The sequence below is a fragment of the Ceratotherium simum genome, chromosome 16 (genome assembly GCF_057802395.1).
Source record: "Ceratotherium simum simum isolate JZ-2026a chromosome 16, ASM5780239v1, whole genome shotgun sequence".
Taxonomy (NCBI): Eukaryota; Metazoa; Chordata; class Mammalia; order Perissodactyla; family Rhinocerotidae; genus Ceratotherium; species Ceratotherium simum.
This window is the reverse complement of record NC_141915.1, coordinates 29700490-29713785: the sequence shown is the minus strand read 5'-3', so window position 1 is coordinate 29713785 and position 13296 is coordinate 29700490. Positions and strand designations below refer to the sequence as shown.

Below are 13296 nucleotides of genomic sequence, written 5' to 3'. Positions count from 1 at the left end.
AAGAATGCCCAGCTTTTTATTAGCAATGATTCACTCAGATAAGCAGTTAATCTTCTAGTGTACTATTCACATTTCAAAAAGAAAATGTAATTTGTGTTGAGTTCTAATCTGTGAATAGAACATTTAATACTTACCAATTTTTGAGATGAGTTTCATTTAGAATCTCAAAGGCTGTCTCTCCAAGTTAACATTAATATTAATCATCATCTGATTTTGCACAAAGCCTCTATGTAGTCTGGATGCTCACCAAAAATTAAGCATCTATACATTTCTATCACTTTTTTATCAAACTATGGGAACCTTATCTTTCAGAGACTAGATTACCCCCACATTTACCAAATTACATAAACATCTGCCTTAGTCCCACCTTTTCTTATCTTCCCCTGAAGACTTAACAACAATCAACAATAAGAGATGGCTAATACCATTTATTACAGGTTATCTTTAATTTACTAATACATAAACACAAGAGTTAGAATCTTATCAATTTAAAGTATTAACTGATAAACTAGTCACCCAGTTAAAATCTTACATGAAGCAGAAAAAGGACAACCATGCATAGTTTTTTAAAAAATGTTTATTTTTTTCAAAGAAAAACGGCAATAGCCAATTGGAAACCTACTTATTCTTCAACTCCAATTTTGTTTTCTTTAAATTTAGAAGTGACTTACTGATTTACTATTTTAAACAAACCCCCCCCTTTTCCCCTTTAAATGTTTACCATCTACTCGTGCTGAATCCTTCCAAGGAGATTGCTCCAGCGTTTATCTCCAGGTCCTCGCTTTGCTCCTTTTACCAAAAAATGCAAAACACAATTCCATCGTGCATCTTAAGGGCTCCAATCGTCAAAAATAGGAAAAACAAAAATCTTTGGAATAGCCAATTAAGTTGAATAAAAAAAAAAAAAAAAAAAAAGAAAGAAATCCACACGAATGCGGTTTGGTTGGGGCAGGAATCCACTCCTATGTTCCTGGTAATCTGATCCCGCTCCATGAATCCTTGTAATTCATCCTCCCTATCCTATCCACATTATGATTTGAATCCAATGATCCAGCTCCAAGGATTGGGATCCAGTGAGCCCTCTCCAATCCAAACCTTTATAACCAGCAAAACCAAAAAAGAGGAGGCAAAATGTTAGATACTGTAATCAAAAAAGGTTTCTGGGGAATGATGAGTTATGTCTGTCATCAGTTTAACAGATGTACATCAATAACTATCAAATTCCCCAAAACAAGTTTCTGAATGGTGTTCAGATAAATTTTAGAAACTTAATCATCATAGAGACTAATTGGAAGAAGCATTTTATATTTACAGTTCAACTGATAATGCCAACATTTGTTACTGTACAGCGTATTACAGGTTTTGTGGTTGCAAAAAGTTATGTAGTTGAAAAGTTTACTGGTATTGCTACCCACCTAAGTCTAAACTAAATCTAATGCTCCCATCTGCAATTTGTAAATTAAAGTGTTTTAAACATATGCGTCAATTATGAATATTAAAGGGAAAGGTGAGACCTTAAAAATATTCCCAACTAGATTATCTACACCAATACGTTGGAATTCTATATTTTGCTTTCATTTTGTCTTAAAAAAATGAAATAGCAACGCTATATCAGTCACACAGAGGACATGCAGATTTAGCAGTATTGATATTATACTCTATCTGTTTGGAATTAAAGACACCCTGTACCCACATGTACACCAACTGCAGGTCACACATTAACAGTTGTAACTAAGCACTCTGACAAATTAGCCAGTTCTTCCCACATTAGTCCCTATTAAAACAAAAAAGGGGGGAAGGGAGCAAAATTGTTACAAAATGGGCAATGTAATTTTGCCACAATTGCCAAGGTTTAAAGAACAAAGCAATCGTAGCTAAAGATAACTGCATAAGATGTTTGCAAGTGTTTTAAGGTAGATGTATATAATCATTTTCAACCCGTCTTTTAGTATAAGGTCAATACTGCCAATTTCATCTGTGACAATAGCACTTGGAGTCATACCATTGCCTCCATTATTGATCTGATCCTCCTCAATCCTCCTTTTGACAATCCTAAAATGATTGAAATGTGCTCCACAATCCTTAATCCAAAGCATTCTTAATCCATCTCTTCAGATATGTCTACAGAAAGACACATGAAAAGCAAGATAAACATAAGAACTTCCCCAGGTAAGATAACCACAAACACCCCCAACATCCCAGTTCACACAAACCAGAGCAGAATAGACATTTACACAATATCACAGTCTGAAGAGCATGGAGAGTTAACTAAATTAAACAATCCTGTCTATGACATCACTTAAAATACAATTTATCAGACATGAGGGGAATGTAGATGTTAGGAGCAAGGGGATATTACACAAGAATGCAATTCAACACTTGAGCCCATTCTGAACAAAACAGTTTGAATTAAAAAATGAAAAGATTGTACTGAGTAAAGGAAAACTGTATACAATATGGGTTCTACAAAAAGTGTCACCAATCATCTTATGTACGAGAGCGAGATCTGCTATGACGGGGAGAATAGCGTGGTGATCCTCTGCTTCTCCTTGGGGAGTAACTGCGACTCCTGCTGTTGCTTCTGCTACGGCTTCTGCTACGACTACGGCTTCGAGATCGAGATCTTCCATAACTTGGACTTCTGGGCCCATCAACTTTAACCCGGATGTAGGCAGTTTCTCCCTATTGAATAGACAGAACTTTCGATTGAAAGATCTAAGCTTTCACCTGTCTTCAGGCATGCTGAATACAATGTAACTAAAACCAGAAATCTGGCACTTTACTTGGACACCCTTGCCTGAATCTTACCTTCAAATTCCACTGTTAAGACCACTGTATCCAATTCTGGCCAAAGAAAAGAATAAGTGTATAACCTACCTCATGAGATCTAAACTTAGTGTTATCCAGTTTTCGAACTGCATAGGTCATATCTTCTTTCCGTACAAACTCCACGACACCAGTGCCATCTCGGTAAACATCAGCATAACATACATCACCTGCTTCACGCATGTGATCCTTCAAATCCTGCCAGCTTCCACTTGGAGGCAGTCCTAAAAAAGTAATTTTCTTTTCAATACCAATTATCCTAAATTTCACGTTAAACTTAAAGTTCACATTAGAACAAAGATTACTCTAAAATTAATGATTACATTTAAGATCCTAAATCAAGAGCTGTTAGGATTCTGGAATCCAGGGTCCAAAATTATTTACAAAGAAAGAATCTTCATATTTTAGTTACTGCAACCCAATCTGATAAATCCCCATTACAGTAAGCCTTGTTTACTAAATTCCCCCGAGTCACCAAAGTAACTTAAAATTCATCATAAAAACTTGCATTTGTCAAACTGGGCATGCAAGGTAAATTTTCAAGCGGCTTCCGTCCCTTCTCATCAACCCACACGCACCATAAACTCACCAGAGACAACCACTCTGTTTTCCGAACGCCTGGATGGCGGGCCATAGCGGCCTCGGGGAGCCCCGCCACCTCCACCCCCGCCGCCGCCTCGGCCTGTACCACGGCCGCTTCGAGGAAACTCCACCCGCAGACGGTATCCATCGTAATCATAGCCGTCGCGACCATACACCGCGTCTTCCGCGTCTCTGCGTGATCATAGAAAGCAAAAGAGATGAGAACAAGGGACGGGAGGAGCAGCTACCTCGGCCGGGAAGCTGGGCCCCGCACATGCGCAGCCGGTGTGGAAGAGCCCACATGCGCGGCATAATAGGAATGGCCCCTCCCCCACCCAGAAGCACGCCAGGCGCCCGACCACGACACCCGCCCTCAGCGCCTCAGTTTCCCGCTCCGAGCCTGCGAGTCGGCTCTGGGGACGTCCACGGGCCCAGCCACCAGAGAAGCCACACCGACTCGGCTCCTTACTCGACTCCTGCATGGGCGATATCGTCTTGCCCCCCCCACCTAGGAGCCCACGTCCCCATCTCTCTTTAAGGCCTTCGAGCCTTCCCCAACTCCTCCAACCTATTTCCCCAAGGCCGCAAGCCCCAGGCCGCCTCACCGCGGGTCTTCGAACTCAACGAAGGCGAAGGGCGGTCCTCCGCGGCGATTCTTGAGATCGATGTCGCGAATAGCACCGTACTTGTAGAACACGTCCTCGATGTCCTTGGTTCGGATGTCTGGAGGTAAGTTACCCACGTAGATGCGGCAATCGTTGTTCCCTGCCGGGCCACGAATCACACCACCTCCCGACATGGCGGCGACGAAAAGCGCGGACTCGAGAACAGGCCTTCCCACCAAGCCTAGCGCACTGCAGAGCTAACCCGCAGCGACACCACGTCTCCCGCGGCCCCTCCAAAATGGCGCCTTTATCAGCTCGGCGCACGGATATGAGGGGAGGGAGGAAGAGAAGCGGGAGGAAGCGGCTATTCGACCTCAGTGCGCACGCGCAAGAGCGTAACGGGTGCTGCGAAAAGTACGGTCAAGCACGCGCGACGTCACCCTCCGCGCAAAGGGAAAAAAAGTTCCCCGTGTTCCCGATTTGTGGAGTGCTTAGCTAATGCAGAGACCCGCCGTTTGGTAAAAATTAAATACAGAGGCCTCGTGAAAGGGGTTATTAGTCCCTGTCGCGTCTTAAAGGAGAGCCAATTTCCCCAGGAATGAGCCGCTTTTAAAGCAACTCCGCGCCTTGAAAGGAGCTGGTGAAACCTACCCTAAAGCTTTGTCCCGCCATGCTCTGCGGCATTAACGGCCTTTGGCGGGAAAGATCCCCCCAGGGGCGGAGTCAAAGGGGGAGGGACCGCGCGGTTGCTTCGGAAACGGGGGCATCCTCGTAGAGTGCCCCTAGTCCGGGAGCTCTGTTGCCTGTGATGCAATCGAGAGCCAAGGCGTGACTTTTGTCCTTCCCTCTGCTGCGAAAGGTCGTGAACTGCTTAGACAAGTGTCTAATTTAGGGGAACCCCGCTTAGATTCCTTAGTAAATGTTCTACACTCGCACTGCTCCACCTTCGGTTCAGAACTTAACTCTGTATAGCTCAATTCAACACTCCTTGCGCTAGTGGCAGTCTTTCGTGCCCTGATCAGTCACTGATGGTACCCGCCAACGAAGAACCAGGCCTCTGCTTCTCTCTTGAATCGCCTATCACTAGACCTAGCTCAGTGAAAGTCTGCAGAATGAATTGTGTCTGTTATTTCTCCAACCACTTTCAGAGAACGGTAAAAGTGTGTGTGTGTGTGTGTGTGTGTGCGCGCGCGCATGTGTGGGTTTGCAGAATCCTGAAGTTTGTTCCTTTTTTAAAACTCGTTACCGGGCCTCTCAGGTAACGTAAATGAGCAAAATGAATGTGTTTGAGAACCGTGTCCACTGGAGACCACAGTTGCTGCTCAGGACTCATCCCGCTTGCATGCTGACCCAGGGAGATAAAAACTTCCTACATTGTTTTCCCAGAGACATCTGAAATCTGGATTTTTATGTGAAATGCTGGGATTTTTAAATATTAGCAATGAATTCGATTTTTTTTAAACTCTTGCAATCATAAGTTCCCTAAAACAAGTCCTGAGTTTAAGGATGATTTTCTTCATGTTATGTATTCATGACAACAATCCCTGTCCCCAAGGATATGAGGCAGTTTGCAGAGATACCGTAAAGCATTATTAAAACTGGATGCAGAAATCAGGGGGAATGGGAAAATTCGGGGAGAGGATTAAGATAAAGTCATGGATAAGGTTAGTACACAAAATGCCTGCAGTAACAGCCTGGTGAGTTCCTAGAGATGAACTGCAAATTTGACTCTGGTCATCCCAGAAATCACAGTAAAGAAGGAAACATAAGTATATTTAAAATCCAAAATGCCTTTGAAATTGGGGAAAAAAAGATTGTTTAGGAGAAGGGCATGTTTTCTTAGTTCTAAAAGTTAATTGAAGGTATTTTACAAATGTCTCTCAGTGATCCCAAAATATAAATTCAGTTTGGTCCTCAACAGATCCATAGAGGATCTTTGGTAGTCCTTGAACTCTCTATGATGGTTTCCAAAATTGTGTATATGTGCTTGTACTTTTTTCTGCAAAGAGGATTTGAAATTTTAATCAGATTCTTAAAGGAGTCTGCAGATCCCAAACAGGAAAAGAACCTCTGAAAATTGTAGAGGGAGGGACAGCTTGTCTATCCTTTAGACCATCCTTCAATGATATTTTTTGAAACTGAGCTTTTAATAAAAAAGAGAAGAACCTAATCATTTTAAAAATGAGAAGCTGACCCGAAAGGATGCTATTTCAAGAAATTTATTCAGTTTCTAGCACTGTCCTATTCGGTTAGTAGCAGAAGAGATGAGTTTTTAAAAAATTGCAGGCATATCATGTATTGATTCTTTCATTCAATAGTTATTTACTGAGCAATTTTCTATTTTTTTTGTTTTTTTTTTTGTGAGGAGATCAGCCCTGTGCTAACATCTGCCAATCCTCCTCTTTTTTTTGCTGAGGGAGACTGGCCCTGGGCTAACATCCATGCCCAGGGCAGCGTGGCTTGCCAAGTAGTGCGTCGGTGTGCGCCTGGGATCCGAACCAGCGAACCCCAGGCCGCCACAGCGGAGCTGGCACACTTAACCGCTTGCGCCACCGGGCCAGCCCATTTCTGTTCTAACTTGTACCCATAAATTTAGAATCTTTGGGCTCATCTTTTGGTTGATTAATGTTAAGTGAATGATAACTGAAGTGATTTAAACATAGGTGCTTTTAATTTCAAGACATTTTCATTCCAGAAATAAGAAAACTGTGAATTTGCTTTGATTTATTCTTGTCTATCCAATTTAATGCAATCATTTCTGATTTTGTTCAATTCAGAAATACAAGGTGGAATTTAATATAGAGTAAATAGGGCATTCTTTTTTTTCTATTGGCCTCTTTTATTGTATTTGAATGTAACCAAATTATAGATTCTGGGGCCCATGAAGAGGTCAGAATATAGCAGGAAAGGTCTGGATAGCTGTTTATCAGGGTCTCCCAGGATGACATTAGCATGGTGAGTATTACAGTTAAGGGTGTAATCTTAGTATTATCAGTGTCCCAGAGTTAATTAACATATTTTAGTCCACAAGAGTGAAAAAACAAGAAAGCAAATAAACCCAACCATTTGTTCATTTGTTGGGTGTGGGGCAGATTCATTTTTGATAACCAGGATGCTCACATTGTGCATGCCAAGATAACTGTTTTGGCAGGTCTGGAAAGCAGATCAGGCAGTTGCTTAGTAAATGAGGGATCAAAACAAAATGAGGTGAATCATTTTGAGAGATATTTCACTCAGATCATGGTGAGACCTGATAAATGATCCCTGCCCCACAACAGAGTATACCTCTTCAAGGACAGGAAAATTCATACCCCCTGGGTTTTGTGTCTCTATTCCCTGGACCGTGCTTGGTAAAGTTTGCCAATTCTCTTTCTGTAGGCTAATCTTCCTGCAGACTTTCTCTAAACAGTGTACTTGATGGTTGATGAGATTTCTGCCGACCAAATTACAACCACTTCCAGTTTTGCCTTCCGAGATTACATCCTCATTTTAATTAGGAGTTGAGAGTGTTTCTAAACTCCTCAGTTACACATTCACAGGCAATTTTGTGGATTGCTTCCACAACCAGCTAATTTATTGAGTGTGGATTTTACCAGTTTAATTTTCAGAAGCTGCCTTATTTTCAACACTGTTGCTATTATGAAAAGTTACTTCCTCAAAAAGAAACTTTAAATGCTTTCGAAACTTGGGGAAAAAAAAGAAAAGAAAAATTCAAAGAGTTAATCACTGTGAGGATTGAAATCGCAAGACCCAGTTTTTCAGCGGTTTGCCGAACATTTAAAACTCTATACCTATGGTGATAGTTACACAACTCTGTAAATATACTAAAAATCATTGAATTGTACGCTTAAATTGAATAAATTGTATAGTACATAAATTATAGCTCAAAACTGTATTTAAAAATGACTGGGGAAAAAAATGTCTCCACAATCAGCAAAATCACTCTCTAGTACCATTTCTCTAAAGGCATTATCGAGAGTGGGGAGTGTTCTAGAGTAATTTGCACTCAAATATGGCTTCCCTAATCTGGAAATTCTGTTTTCAGTATTCATCTGTCAATCCCTACTGTGTTCCCTGGGGATAACTTTTTTACTAGGTAAAGAGACACTTAACAAAGATTAGGAATACTTGATTCTACTGTGTAGAGGAGTTACCTCAAGGAACAGTTCACTTGCATAATTCTCTCTTCTTTGCTGCACGTGTTTTAGTGGAAATAGTACAAAAGGAGGAAATAGGATATATCTTTTTATTTCATTTATATTTGTCTCATTTTCCCTAGTAAACTATGTTGAGGACAGATTTCTGCTGTAACTCCCTTAATGACCGGTAAATTCTCTGTTAAGACGAATATTATTGGGTATTTACTGACTGCTCTTTGAAAAAAGTGGGACATTAGATGAGCAGAATGTTGTTTCTATGGAAACTTCGTCATGTTGCTGTCAGTGGATAGACACAATGGGTACAAGGATTGTTTCTCATTTCACTGTATAATAATGGTGGCCACTTTTCAAGCCCAAATAAGTCATCTAATAATATAGTCTTGGTAATCTTATTTTAGAACTGGCCTCCCTCATTCTTTGATTCTTCTTGTATTGTTTTTGGCTAATTCTTCCCATCTTTATTGTTCCGTTATTGATAACAATAGGATATGATTTTGCCAGAAAACAGCTCTTAAAATGATCTGTTACAAAGAGAGATATTTTTACCATATCTTCCTCTTCCTGTTATTACTCCCTTGCTCTCTATTCCTGCTTAATTCTTTCTCTTAAAAATTAACACTCATATTCATATTGTATATTTTTTAACTGGAGTAAATGGCTCTTTAATGACATATTAAAAATATCGCAGATACGCTTTATTTGCTAAAAATGTTACCTTTTTGGCAATTTAATCTTATAATGTGATTCTTATATAAGTGTTAGCTATTATTAGTAGTAGAAATGGTATTATATGTTAATAATGCTGCCAAGTATGTTAGAAATAATTTCAATAAAAATTTTTTTATTTGAAGTTTTGAGAGTCTGGCTATTTTTTTTTCCTCTGTTGTCTTAAAAAGCTATCCTAGATTAGCTGAAAACTCTCAGAATTACTTTTCTAAATTTACTTGTAGAGTTGAGTAGTTGCAACATAGACTACATGGCCCACAAGCCTGAAATATTTACTATCTGGCTTTTTATGGAAAAGTTTGCCAACCTCTGACCAAGAGGAAAATAGCCCCTTTTCATAATTTTTGCTTAAATCTAATTCAAAAATTCAGCTTTGTCGTATTCTCTCTCTCGTAGGTGTTTTTGTAATGGGTAATATCTTATATTGTTAATAGTTGTAAACATAAGTAATACCTTTTTTCAAGTGATATATTGCTTACACATGCTTCATCAGCCATTACTACAGTTTAGTGATAAGGTACCAAGAGCTGGTAGAAACAAACTCTCCTGCAGGTCTGCCCAGCCTAGAAGAGGAGGTGTTGCTCTGCTCCAATTGGTTGCATTTTTTTCTGTAGTCTCATTGACTCAGAATTGCTCAGTGCAAGAGTGTAGCTTTCTGTAACTTTTCTTGCATTGAAATAATGTTGCATGCAAAGAATACATAACAGTTTTTTTCATTGAGGTAACGTTGGTTTGTAACATTATATAGGTTTCAGGTGTACATCATTATAATTCGACTTCTGTGTACACTACATCCTGTTCACCACCAAAAGTCTAGTTTCCATCTGTCACGGTACAAATGTGCCCCTTTACCCATTTCGCCCTCCGTTCAACTTCTTTCTCCCATCTAGTAACCACCAATCTGTTCTCCATCTGACTTATTCCACTTAGCATAATACCCTCAAGGTCCATCCATGTTATCACAAATGGCAAGATTTCATGTTTTATTATGGCTGAGTAGTATACCATTGTATATGTATACTATATCTTCTTTATCTGTTCATCTGTCAGTAGGCACTTAGGTTGCTTCCAAGGCTTGGCTATTGTGAATGATGCTGCAATGAACGTAGAGGTACATATATCTTTTCGAATTAGTGTTTTCATGTTCTTTGGATAAATACCCGGAAGTGGAATAGCTGGATCATATGATTGTTCTATTTTTAATTTTTTGAGGAATCTTCATACTCTTTTTCCACAGTGGTTGCACTAGTTTACATTCCCACCAGCAGTGTACGAGGGTTCCCTTTTCTCCACATCCTCTCAACATTTGTTATTTCTTGTCTTTTTAATAATAGCCATTCTGACGGGCATGAGGTAATATGTCATTGTGGTTTTGATTTGCATTTCCCTAATAAGTAGTGATGTTGAACATCTTTTCATGTGCCTGTTAACCATCTGTATTATCTTGGGAAAATGTCTGTTCAGATCCTCTGCTCATTTTTTAATCTGGTTGTTTGTTTTGTTGTTGTTGAGTTGTATGAGTTCTTTATATATTTTGGATGTTAACCCCTTATCAGATGTGTGATTTGTAAGTATCTTTTCCCAATCAGTAGGTTCTCTTTTCATTTTGTTGATGGTTTCCTTTGCTGTGCAGAGGCTATGTAGTTTGATGTAGTCCCATTTGTTTATTTTTGCTTTCGCTTTTCTTGACTGAGGAGATGTATTCAAAAAGATACTGCTAAGACTGATGTGAAAGAGTGTACTGCCTATGTTTTCTTCTAGGAGTTTTATGGTTTCAGGTCTTACATTCAAGTCTTTAATCCATTTTGAGTTAATTTTTGTGTATGGTGTAAGATAGTAACCTAGTCTCATTCTTTTGCCTGTGGCTGTCCAATTTTCCCAACACCATTTATTGAAGAGACTTTTCTTTCCCCATTGTATATTCTTGGCTCCTTTGTCGAAAATTAGCTGTTCGTTTATGTGTAGGTTTATTTTTGGGCTCTCAGTTCTGTTCCATTGATCTGTGTGTCTTTTTTTGACAATACCATACCGTTTTGATTACTATCGCTTTGTAGTATACTTTGAAATCAGGAAGTGTGATACCTCCAGCTTTGTTCTTTTTTCCTCAGGATTGCTTTGGCTATTTGGGGTCTTTTGTTTATAACATGTTTTGTTCTAAGTAAATATCTGTTAATGTCCACTCATGGTGGAGTTTGCAGATGGAATTTCCAAAATTTGCATATTGTGTTCTACAGTTCTAGGATCCCACCCGCTTTCAGACTGGTGCTGATACTAACGAGCTGGTCTCAGAGGGCTACTAGATATGGATACTTGTGTAGTCTACAATCTAGACCCATGCCCATGGGATCCTTCCTTGTCTGGCTCCCATCTGCCTTCATGTGGCCTGGAGCCACTCTACCTCACCAGCTGCAATTCCTTCCAAGTTAATTTCTACTCTTTGTAGAATTCAGACTCCAGGGGTGACAGATTTTTTCCCCTTGGCTCAGAGTCTCCATTTCCTGTCTTGGGATCTATCTTTATATAAGATGAGTGAGAATGAGAATGTTTGACCTTATAGAAATTTCCTCTCTTTTCTGCAGGAATGTAACCTCTCCCTCTACTTCCAACAGAACAATTTCATCAGGTCATAATGAGCCAACATTGATATATTTTCCAAACTCTAGGTTGTTCACAGTTAACACCACATGTAGGACATTCTCAGTACGTAGTCAAGATTGAACCTTGCCAGCCAAACATGGTTCAGTACATTTTTCCTTTTCGGTTCCACTTCCTAGTAAGTGATGAAAAACAAGTCTGAATATCCTTTATTTGGTCTTCTGGATCTCAGCCTCTGATACAGTGCAAGCACAGCTTAAACAAGAACACACACATGCCTGCAAAAACATATCTACATCATGTAAAGATAAAATATTTTATGTATACATTCCTAATCCTCTATAATAATATTGCAGTGGCCTAGCATATCTTCATCAAAAACAATAATTTATATACCCAAGTAATATATTCAGCTTCTCAATCTAAAATGTCTGCATTCAGGGGCCGGCCCCATGGCTTAGCGGTTAAGTGCGTGCACTCCGCTGCTGGCAGCCCGGGTTCGGATCCCGGGCGCGCACCGACGCACCACTTCTCCGGCCATGCTGAGGCTGCGTCCCACGTACAGCAATTAGAAAGATGTGCCGCTGTGACATACAACTATCTACTGGTGCTTTGGGGGGAAATAAATAAATAAAATTAAAAAATAAAATAAAATAAAATGTCTGCATTCAGAAAAAGCTTTCTTCTAATTTTTCCCAAGATGAGTCTGTCTTTTGACTAACTTGATATTGTGGATAGATAGCTTAGTGGAAAAGAAGGTTGAAGTTCTTGCCTAAATTAAGTTTTTTTGTTTGTTTGTTTGTTTGTTTTTTTTAGGGAGGAGATACGGCCTATGCTGAAAAAAAGTTGAGAAATTCCCTCCACGTATCACGTGGAGAAACAGAAGTGTCCCTGGCCACACAGGACGCAGCTTCTAGTGCTACTCAAATATATAACTGGAGGGAACGTGATGCAGCCCTTCTGCCTTTCTGCGTTTCTGAAGGATGCCTCCCTTGTGGAAAGGCTGACAGTATGATAAAAGCCTCCTGATTAATACAATGCTTTTCTCTGTTGCTCGGGGCTTATCTATGTGTTTTTTTAACAACCAACTAGTTGGGAAAACATCTCAGGCTCCCTCTTGCTAATCTGTTTGGTGTACTGAGCAGCAGCTCATTTTGGAAAAATATAGACTTTGGACTAAGCAGATTTGAATTTGAATCCTGACACCTCCACTTAATAGTTATATTATCCTGGACATCTAAATCAATGTAGATTCATCTCTTCATATATTCATTCTCACTCCGACCATTTATCAAGCACTCTCACTATGCCAGGCCCTAGGCTGGACTTCAGGAGTACAAAGGTAAAGAAACATGACCCTGCCCAGGACACTTTGCCCTGGGTCTGCCACAGTAGTCTACAAGCATTCCTGACCACTCGTACCATCGATAAAACATTTCTGAGCACAACCCCTTCATGAATTATGTTTTTATATATCATGTACATGACTTCTACACTATTCTATTGTGTACACAATAGGACATTTGATTAAAAAATATATAGTATTGTATTACATACCACGTGGTGTGTATACCCAATTTTGGAGATTACTGGTTTAGTGGTAAATTTTCTGAACTTCATTTCCCTCATCATTAAAATTGTGGTGATGAAATCTTTCTCACAGTATTTCTTTTTTTATAGAACTATTTTTTTTATTGAGATACAATTGACATATAACATTGTATTAGTTTTAGGTGTACAACATAATGATTCTTTTCTTTTTTTATAATTTTATTTATTTATTTTTCCCCCCAAAGCCCCAG

The 13296-nt window shown here is 39.6% G+C and overlaps 1 protein-coding gene and 1 long non-coding RNA gene across 3 annotated transcripts; one reads left to right on the top strand and one right to left on the bottom strand.

Moving 5' to 3' along the window:
• Positions 1 to 559: 559 nt before the first annotated feature.
• On the bottom strand, positions 560 to 4319 carry SRSF1 (serine and arginine rich splicing factor 1). Of its 2 annotated transcripts, XR_001391747.2 has the most exons (5): positions 4014 to 4319; positions 3416 to 3600; positions 2878 to 3050; positions 2003 to 2682; positions 560 to 1095 (listed from the first exon to the last, which is right to left on the bottom strand). XR_001391747.2 is itself a non-coding variant. In XM_004434762.3 (4 exons), exons 1-4 carry the CDS (start codon positions 4205 to 4207, stop codon positions 2488 to 2490), a joined length of 747 nt encoding a protein of 248 aa, XP_004434819.1. In that variant the 5' UTR covers positions 4208 to 4319; the 3' UTR covers positions 560 to 2487. The 2 variants fall into 2 exon arrangements, 1 of the variants encoding a protein (XP_004434819.1); XM_004434762.3 differs by having other exon boundaries at positions 560 to 2682.
• A 12-nt stretch (positions 4320 to 4331) lies between these two features.
• On the top strand, positions 4332 to 12679 carry LOC147914982 (uncharacterized). Its single transcript, XR_015554699.1, has 2 exons — positions 4332 to 5167; positions 12311 to 12679. It is a non-coding gene; the product is annotated as an uncharacterized LOC147914982 (long non-coding RNA).
• Positions 12680 to 13296: the final 617 nt, after the last annotated feature.